Raw genomic sequence first — 9733 nt, forward strand, 5'->3', positions numbered from 1 at the left:
AGCAGGTTTTCTTGGTGGCCAAATCGTCATTGCCTTGAAAATGGTGACAGACGCTGAGGTCAGACCATGGGACCCCAGCACCCCATTGAGGCTCTGACAAACCATGTGTTTTGTTGCTTGTTGGTAATGAACAACATTTTTTGGGGTGGGAATCTAAGTGTGTGGACTTTGGTTCTGGTAAGAAGAATGAGTAATGTTGATGCTACAACCAAATTGGTTACCCATGAAATACCCATTTCTTCTCCAGGCAGGAACTGGTCTCCCTGGTCCCACTCCTTCCCACCCGCTCTTTCCTCAGGCCCAAAAAACTTCTGCTATGTGGAAACTTGAGCACTGCTGTAAAACCCAAGGAAAGTTTGGCTTTGAGAGAAAATGGGGAATTCTTGCAGTTCCTAACTCCAGTCTAAATCTTTGACTGGCAAAGCAATGCCAGCTGCTGTTTTATTATTGCTGGGGCTTGGGTTTCTTTTTGAAGTTTGAGGAGTCACGGCATTAATGTTTTGGCCTGGTTCTTCCTTAAAGAGGGTTTTCAAAAGGAGGTGTAATGAAAACATGGTGTTACTCATACTTGGGTTTTCCCAGTTTTATTAATATGATTTCAGGAAGTCTGAATTTGCAGGCAGAATAATTATTTTCAGGAATATAAATATCAATATTCATATATCAATCTCAATATTGAATATAAATTTCAGGAATACCTTTTATCAATGAATTACCATAAAGAAAATCTGGTAGAGATGGCAGATGGGGCACTGAGAGTCCTGCAAAGCAAAATTTCTTCTGAATTTTTTGACTTTTTCATGACTAAGATGGTGCCAAGCCTCTCCACCAGGCCTTTGCATAAACAGCGTGGACTCGCTTTGTAGAATTTCATTTTCAAAGGCAGAACAGCCATGATATTTCCTGTTTTACAAGCAATACTACATCACTTCCTTCAGATTTTTGGGGATATTTTCCTTTTTCAGTGTTTCTGAATCTGGTTCCTCTCATGATAAAGAGAAAAGATTAGAGAGGAAGTAGTACCCTGTTGTACACAAATGCAGCTACTGCTGTTACTTAGTATTATTCCAATTATTATAAGAGCACCAGTGACAGTGCTGATGCTCCCAGTGCCAACAGCTACTTAGGACTGGTTAATGACGGACCAGGTTAATCACACACCTTTTGCAATCCAGAGGATCAGGAAGAAGAATTAGTGCAAGAAGGAAAAAAATACATTTGGACAGTTACAGTTTTCCCTTGTGAACTGATGCTACCAGGAAAAGGTGAGTCACACCAAAGCAGCCTTCCTTCTACTGAGGAAGAAGTGGCTGCTGCAGGAATAGAGCAGGACCCGCTTATCTCCCACCCCACGACACTTCCTGTGTCCCAACTGTTTCACCTCACTAGTTTGCAGTTGAAAGGCATTTCAACAGTGTGGATTTCCAAAAGAGAGAGAGAGAGGAGGAAAAAAAAATTAAAAAAAGAAATATTTGACAAGCCAGATGGAGAACTGAATCAAGTACAAGTGGTAACAATTAATTCAATTTTTTTTCCTTCCCCCCTTTAAATACCATAACAACTCCGAATTTATCAGTCCAAAAATCAAGCAGTCAGTTGACATTAAAGCTGAATAAAGAAGTTCCTGGGTTTGGCTCAGGCTGTTCCTCCCACACTTGTTTGGTGACAAGTAGAAGAGAGGGGCGTGCTTTAACTTCTGTCCTTGCTGTTTGGTAGGGGAAGGTGTTTATGTGCCCTATAGATGCAGGTAGCCTTGGCTTTGCTTACATGTGCAGGTGTCTTGGGAAGGTGAGGGAGAACACAGGAGCAAAGCCACCAGGGCTTGTGGTGCTGGTCTGTGGAGGGATGCTGTGGAGAACAAGGGCTGGGCTGTCCAGGCAGCGAGGGCCACATCCAGGTCTGCTTGGAGATTTCTCTGGCACGGGGAGAGGAAGCAAATCTGCAGCTGTGAATGAAATCCTTGCGTACACCATTGGCACTTGTGCACCCACTGCTTAAAGTTTTTTTGGGAAAACACTGGGAAAACTGGGGTGCCTCTAATGCTCTGTGTTTGTGTGCAGCTCCCTGGGGTAAACACACCTTGTGTTTAATATCCTGCTCCTTAAGCAGGGGCTCCTTTCCCAAACAGCATCCTGTGCCATTGGCCTGGTTAGGTGCACCCAGAGGATGCTGCGTGTGCTGTGTCCAGCAAGCAGCTTTCCTGGATCCAGCCCTGACTTTTGAGAAACTAAGGAAGTTCTTCCAAAGCACACTGGCACATGCATGCAGATTATTCCATTACTCACTTGGCAATGCCTGAACTTGCATGCCTAGCTTCAGAAAGGCTTTTAAATTTTTTTTTTTTTTTTCCCCTCCCAGCAGTGGCATCTAGCTGACAGCTTCTCCTCCCAGCTGGTCTTCTCCCCAGCATCTTGTCTGGCTTTGTTGCTGGTGGCTGTGGAGATGGCTGTGGTTCTTGCTCTGAGCCAGCTCTATTGTGCCTGGAGGTGCTGGCTTGCTCCAGCTCGGACTCTCGGAGCACGCCGGGTGTATCTGTGAGCACAGTACAGAAGCACCAGCTTTTCCTTAATATAAAAAAAGCCCCTTAATGCTGAAAGCAGCCATCTCTTCATATTTTACTGAGTAATTGTGCCAACTGCCCTTAAAGGCACTCAAATGCCAATATCCATCCCACTCATTTGTTAACATTTCGTGGATCAGAAGCTAAATCTGTCACTCGTGTGTCACTGGTTAAGTCACTTCTGGGGGCATGGCAGGCAAGAGCTGTTCTGCTGCTTTTCTTTTTTTTTTTTTTAAAGCAGGAGCCAATAACTTGAGAAACACTGGACATTTGTGCTGTAGTGAAATGCTGTGCTTCATCACTTGTCTTTTGCCATCCAGGATGTAGAGAAGGAATAAAAATGTAATGGTGGTTGATGCTTCACTGAGTGAGGCCAGTCAGCTGTCATCTTGGCCCCAGGTTTGTATTTGGGTCATGGTATCACCGTGTAATTCTCCTACAGGGGTAATTTCCAAAGTAGGAAAAAAATGAGCAGTAAAATTGACTGGGAGTAAAAATGTACACACAAAAATGTGAATGGTAATTGGAAGCTATTTGTAAAGAGTTGATGAGCTGTCCAGGAAGGAGAGGGCGACTTTGGCCCCAGTCCAAAACCCACTTCACTCGCTTCAGTGGTGAGATGAGAACAGCAATTAGATATTAGAAAAATCAATATACAACAATTAAAAAAAATGGAAAATGGATAGGAATCAATCGCAGTGAGAAACCATGGCGGGTAGAGAATGGGTCAGGAGAGCTGGAGATGCTGAGGAAAACTTGTGCCTGGCACCAGTGGGGAGAGGAGGAGAGAGAGAGATTCTCAGGCTTGTGGAGAAGAAGGAAGGGTTAAATGGGAGAAGCAGTAAGGTAGAAATTTTTGATAAATATTTCTGCTGTAGACCTGGAGAGCAGCCGTGTTATGTTTCTGTATCATAGGGTGGGTGATGATGTTTTTTTCTCGCTCATTGGTAGCCAGGGAGGATACGAGCAGAGAGAAAAAAATATTTCTCCTTCAATGGAGAGAAATATTTTTAAATAAAAAGGCCCTGAAAAGTTGCACCCAAGGAGCCCTGAAGAGTTAGCATGTGATGCTGGTTTTAAGGAAGCTTATAAACTGGGAAAATGCTGTCAAGAGCTGGTCAGGGTAACATGGGAGAGCTGGCAACACTTTGCTTATCTCTTCTGGGCAAAATAACGGAAGAACCAACATAAAATTCAATTGATAAAGAATTAAAGGATAGAAATATAATTCGTGCTGCTCAGCCTAGATTTATGGAATATGGATCTTGTCAAATAAACCCAATTTCATTCTTCTAGATGACAACTTTGGTTGATAAATGTAGATGAAATAGACTGCACAGCGCTGTGACATTGAGTATGGGAAGATGGAGCACTGGGTGGTACTGCTGGCACAGGTGATGCAGAGCTGGCCAACAGATTAGGGGATGTGGGGCTATAGCTGGAGAGCTCAGCAGGTGCTGGTGGAGGCCTCAGTGGTGCTTAGAGCTTTGCTGGGGATTTGGAAATGAATATGCAGTTCTGGTTGATTGGCATTGTGCATAAAGCAAAAGCAGGTGCAGAGCAAGAGGGGCAGGTTAATGGGCTGGTCTGGAAAGGAAGGACATGTTGAGAAGACATCTGGTCCAACTTCATGTGGCCCTTGGCTGGAAGGGTGGAATCTGGGCTGTGCTTGCAGAGTTGGGTGCAGTACCCTGGAAGGTATCAGCCGTGTGGGAAGCTGAGAGGAAAATCAGGTCCCTCCCAGCATGATGCCAGGATGAGAAGGGCTAGGCTGGTCCTTGGGTAGTGGAGGGGTGGCCTCAGGACAGAAGAATAACTGGATTTTGAAGTGTGCCTCAATTTCACGAAGAACACCTTGGTGTGTGTGAGGAGCCCATTGTGTACCAAGAGCTTTTCAGTGTTTCAAGCACAAAAAACCTCAAAATATAAAGAGAACAGGTAAAGGTTAGAGCTAGAGACATTCAGGTGGATCCCAATACCTGTCTGTGAGTGTGGTTAGCTTTGGGAACTGACTGTGGTGGCAAGCAGCAGGTGCTCTCCCTGTCCCCTGAGCTGGTTTGAATAGATTTCACTAGGATTTTGTGCTCTGCCCTATGCTTTGCGGGGCTGGAGGGGGTCGTGCTTTACTGAAAGACATTATGTTGGTCGCAGAGTGACTTTTACTGCAGGGAGGGTCAGAGGGTGAGAACTGCGGGTCCCTTTCAGCCTCAAATTCCTGAATTTAGAAGTAGCCAAGGATGTGAGCTCCAGCCCCAGGATGTGAGCTCCAGCCACACTGCTGGTGGCCCAGGGCTGGTTCAGCAGTAACTCCTGACTCTTGGAAATCAGCTGGAAGTCCCAGTGGCATCACAATGGATGACAAGCCCCATCAGATTGTCCTGGTGGATGGTGAGGCACAAAAAACCCTATGGGACCTTCTCCAGCTCTGTCCTTGGCCAGCACCAGCTTCTGCATCTCCCTGCTGTGAGACCCACCTCGCTTGCCCATGGTCATGCCCAGATGTGTTAGCTGGGAAAGCTGTGTGAACACTGGGCCTGGCCCACACAGTAAGGAGACATCAGTGGATATGGCCTTTGTGTCTGACTCTTGAGGAGACCCAAATGGTGTCCCAAAAAGCCCATGGTGGTGATGGGATGGGAGCAAGGGAGGGCAAGTCCCTTTCAAACCCAGGGATTGCTGCAGCAGTCTAAGGGCCCATCTTGTTGCTGTGGATTAGTGCCATGATTTTTGCAGTTTGGCAAGGCTGCATCAGACTGGAACGTATCTCTAGGTGGTGATATGGTCAGTCAATAGCCTTCATAATTAATCAAGCACTAATAGACAAATTAGAAATCATGTCTCTTCAGAGCAGGAGGTGGAGACAAATGACTGGTGGATTTAACTATTTCGCTCCGTTGTTCTTTTCCCTGGTTTTACATTGCTCCCTTGAAAATGGTGGGTTGTTTAGGGAAGTTTTGTACATAAACATGATTTTAATTGTAAATTATTATCTTGATTGTCCAAACATGGACAGTGAATTGAAAACTTGTTTTTCAGGCAAGCACATGAAGAATAATCTTACATTTTACACTCCACTAAGTCAATGTAGCCCTAATTTTGCCACGCAGGAAATCAATTCCAGTCTTTATAACAGTTGAAGATTTTATGAACAAAGTAATTTTGCAAATTATGGCAAGTAACACATTTATTGATGACTGTAGCTTAGGAATTTAGAATTTGTGAGCACTGTAATATAATAAGGCTGCACTGGCAGGAGCTGAGTGAAATACAGATTATACGGTGAAACTGTAATGCATCATTTGCTATTAGTGGACTGGTAATAATTACCAGTTTCAAAGCAGCTTTTTCCATGTAATCTTTAGTCTCAGTCGTAACAGCCCTTCTCATTGACATTATGATTACACGAGCTGCCCTTATGATCTAGAATATCTAGTTGATGGGAATACTAAAATGTGGTAGCAAACGCTCTATGTTGTATCCTCATTATAAGATAAAATGCTATTTTCTCTGACCTGATCTATAAGGTAGTGTTTCGTTGTTAGCTCCTACCGTGGTGTTGAAAATGTCCATTTCAATATGATGATGAAGCAAGATTTTTTTTTTTCCCCCCAGGCTCACAAATGAGCATAGGAATGTGAAAGTCCAATTGAATTTCACTCAAATTTCAGCAGATTTAAGTATTTATCTGTGCTGAAATGTCTGGCACATACTAAACACAACAGTGCATTTTATTCCAACGCAGGCTTCAGAGTGAAACATTAAATATTATTCCAAGGGCTTTTAAAGTTATTAAAGTGTTAAATGGCTGCTGTAGATGATTGAGGTGCTTTGCTTGCCTGATTCAGCTTCTCAGGCCAAACATAGAATAGTAGCAGAGCTGGGAGGCAGGGAGGGAAGCTGGGATGGAGCAGTACAGCTAGTGCTGGATCTCAGGATCACAGAATGGTTTGGGTTGAAAGGGACCTTAAAGATGCCTGGTTCTGTCCTGTATCCTGAGATCACTGCGGAGGAAAATGCCCACTTTTCCTCCCCTTGTCCCCGTGAGATGGGAAAAAAGATGGGTGCAGATAAAGTGATGTTCCCTTTCCTAATTTGTCTTATTTGTTTTTTTTTTTTAATCTTCTGTTTCTTTGTATTAGGCAAATAGGGGAAACCTAATGAGGGCAACTTTCAGTGCAGCCTGTTTATCCAAGAGAGATGCCTAAGGAACAGATTCCTTGAGATGTGAATGTTGAGTCAGGGCAGGAATATGTGGTGAAGGCCGGTACCACCCCAAGTGCTGATGCCCCTGGAAGGCTCCTGGTTTATCTCTCAGCTAACCTCAACGTTATTTTTATTTGTTAAAATATCACTAAACAACAGCTCTGTGAGAACTGCTGAACAAGGCTGGAAATGAATTTATATCCTTCTTTTAGCTCCAGCTTTGGTTTACCAGCATTTAGCAAAAAGCATCCATATGGGGGTGGAAGTGAATTATTCGCAAAATCCCAGTAATCAATAAAGGCACCCTCACATTCACCATATCTCACACCACTCTTCCCTTGCAGGCAGCCCTCAAAAAGTTATTCATCCCACTTGTTTTGCCGTATATTAGAAGGGGCTGCTTTCTGCTGTCATTATTAGCTGGCTTTTTGTTTAGATATTTATTAGTTGGTTGCTCTTTTATAATGTCCGTGTTATCTCCAAAAATAAATTATCATGAAATAGAGTTAGCTCACTACTTGCCAAAGTGGCATTTACCATCCTCAGCCTCTTTTCAGCACGAGAGAAATAATGCGGCTCTGGTAGGGCACTCGGCCAGGCCTCCTGGCTGGCCTCCAGCTCTTTCCCTGGTGGAGCTGCTGCTCTCTCTGTCTTCCCCTTTTCCCTGTCCCGTGCTCAATTTCTGCCCCCCCCCCCCATTCCCTTTTTATTTTTATTTCTTTCCTTTCCCCAGAGGTGAATCTCTGCTAAGGAGCAGAAGTTGATTCTTAATTTTGTACACATTGTTAGTCTCAAAATAAGGAGGAGACTTAAAATGTGTTGATGCCCAGCTTGCTGGCAGTTGTGATGCTTTGAACTGATCTGTGTGGAGTGCTTTTCAGAAAGGGATTTCTTTATTTTGTATTTATTTATCTATTTATATATTTATTTACATATTTATTTACGAATACTCTAAATGCGTGCAGCCTCTTGCGGCATAAAGTCAGCTGAGTTGGAGCTGGCATTGATTGACTCTAACATCTCTTGCTTTTCTTGGCCTGTTTCATTCTATGGTTACCCAACATGGTTCAGATTTGAACTCAGAGCTGGGCATGGTGGGAGAAGGTGGATGTGCTTGGTGTAGGTTTGGATCTCCCTGTTGTGCCCCTCACCTCTTCCCATTCATGTCCCCTGCCTGTCCCTCAGCTGGGATGTTCCTTGCCCAGCTCCCAGCTGAGTGTCCCAGAGGAGAAGAGGAGGTTAGGCGGGGAGGTGAGTGCTCGCCCGCTGCTAGATGGCCAGAGATTGACGCTGCTTGTTGTGTTATTTTGCAGGTAAAGATGAGCCCAGCAGCTACACGTGTACGACTTGTAAACAGCCTTTCAACAGCGCCTGGTTCCTCTTGCAGCACGCACAGAACACACACGGCTTACGGATCTACCTAGAAAGTGAGCACGGCAGCCCCCTGACGCCACGGGTTGGTATCCCAACAGGACTAGGTGCAGAGTGCCCTTCCCAGCCACCTCTCCACGGGATTCACATTGCAGACAATAACCCTTTTAACCTGCTCAGAATACCTGGCTCGGTCTCGAGGGAGGCATCGGGGCTGGGAGAAGGGCGTTTCCCACCCACGCCGCCCCTCTTTAGCCCTCCCCCGAGGCACCATTTGGATCCGCATCGCATTGAGCGCCTGGGTGCGGAAGAAATGGCTCTGGCCACCCATCACCCTAGTGCCTTTGATAGGGTGCTGCGACTGAACCCCATGGCGATGGAGCCCCCCGCTATGGATTTCTCCCGGAGGCTGCGGGAGCTGGCCGGCAACACCTCCAGCCCACCCTTATCCCCAAGCCGGCCCAGCCCTATGCAAAGGTTGCTGCAGCCCTTCCAGCCTGGCAGCAAGCCCCCGTTCTTGGCCACGCCACCCCTCCCTCCTCTGCAATCTGCTCCTCCTCCCTCCCAGCCCCCCATGAAGTCCAAGTCCTGCGAGTTCTGTGGGAAGACCTTCAAGTTTCAGAGCAACCTGGTGGTCCACCGCCGGAGCCACACGGGGGAGAAGCCCTACAAGTGCAACCTCTGCGACCACGCCTGTACACAGGCCAGCAAGCTGAAGCGCCACATGAAGACCCACATGCACAAGTCCTCCCCCATGACAGTGAAGTCAGACGATGGGCTCTCCACCGCCAGCTCCCCTGAGCCGGGCACCAGTGACCTGGTGGGCAGCGCCAGCAGCGCCCTCAAGTCCGTGGTGGCCAAGTTCAAAAGCGAGAATGACCCCAACATGATCCCTGAGAACGGGGATGAGGAAGAGGAGGAGGAGGAGGAGGAAGAGGAGGAGGAGGAGGAGGAAGAGGAGGAGGACTTGAACGAGAGCGACAGGCCGGACTATGGCTTCGGGATGAGCCTTGAGGCGGCCCGTCACCACGAGAACAACTCGCGGGCTGGCGAGGAGGGCCGGGCGATGCCAGATGTCATGCAGGGCATGGTCTTGAGCTCCATGCAGCACTTCAGTGAGGCCTTCCACCAGGTCCTGGGGGAAAAACACAAGCGGGGCCACCTCCCCGAGCCCGAGGTGCACAGGGACACTTGCGACGAAGACTCAGTGGCCGGTGAGTCCGACCGTATCGACGAGGGGGCCGTCAACGGCCGGGGCTGCTCCCCGGGGGAGTCTGCCTCAGGAGGCCTGTCCAAAAAGCTGCTGCTGGGTAGCCCCAGCTCCCTGAGCCCCTTCTCCAAACGCATCAAGCTGGAGAAGGAGTTCGACCTACCGGCCGCCGCCATGCCCAACACCGAGAACGTTTACTCCCAGTGGCTGGCGGGCTACGCCGCCTCCCGGCAGCTGAAGGACCCCTTCCTCAGCTTCGGCGACTCCCGACAATCGCCCTTCGCCTCCTCCTCTGAGCACTCCTCGGAGAACGGCAGCCTGCGCTTCTCCACGCCGCCGGGCGAGCTGGACGGAGGGATCTCAGGCCGCAGCGGCACGGGAAGCGGAGG

General features: G+C 47.4%; 1 protein-coding gene across 5 annotated transcripts in view; it reads left to right on the plus strand.

The window, feature by feature from the left end:
* The window catches only part of BCL11A (BCL11 transcription factor A), a 71104-nt gene that overhangs the window by 53213 nt on the left and 8158 nt on the right, over positions 1-9733 (plus strand). For 4 of the 5 annotated variants that reach the window (XM_053974111.1, XM_053974107.1, XM_053974106.1 and 1 more), the window contains exon 3: positions 8077-9733. This exon is cut by the window's right edge. In XM_053974111.1, coding sequence (XP_053830086.1) covers positions 8077-9733 — 1657 coding nt within the window. The remainder of the gene's footprint in view (positions 1-8076) is intronic. The other variant, XM_053974109.1, reaches the window with a different exon arrangement.

This window comes from Vidua macroura, chromosome 3 (assembly GCF_024509145.1).
Source record: "Vidua macroura isolate BioBank_ID:100142 chromosome 3, ASM2450914v1, whole genome shotgun sequence".
Classification (NCBI taxonomy): domain Eukaryota; kingdom Metazoa; phylum Chordata; class Aves; order Passeriformes; family Viduidae; genus Vidua; species Vidua macroura.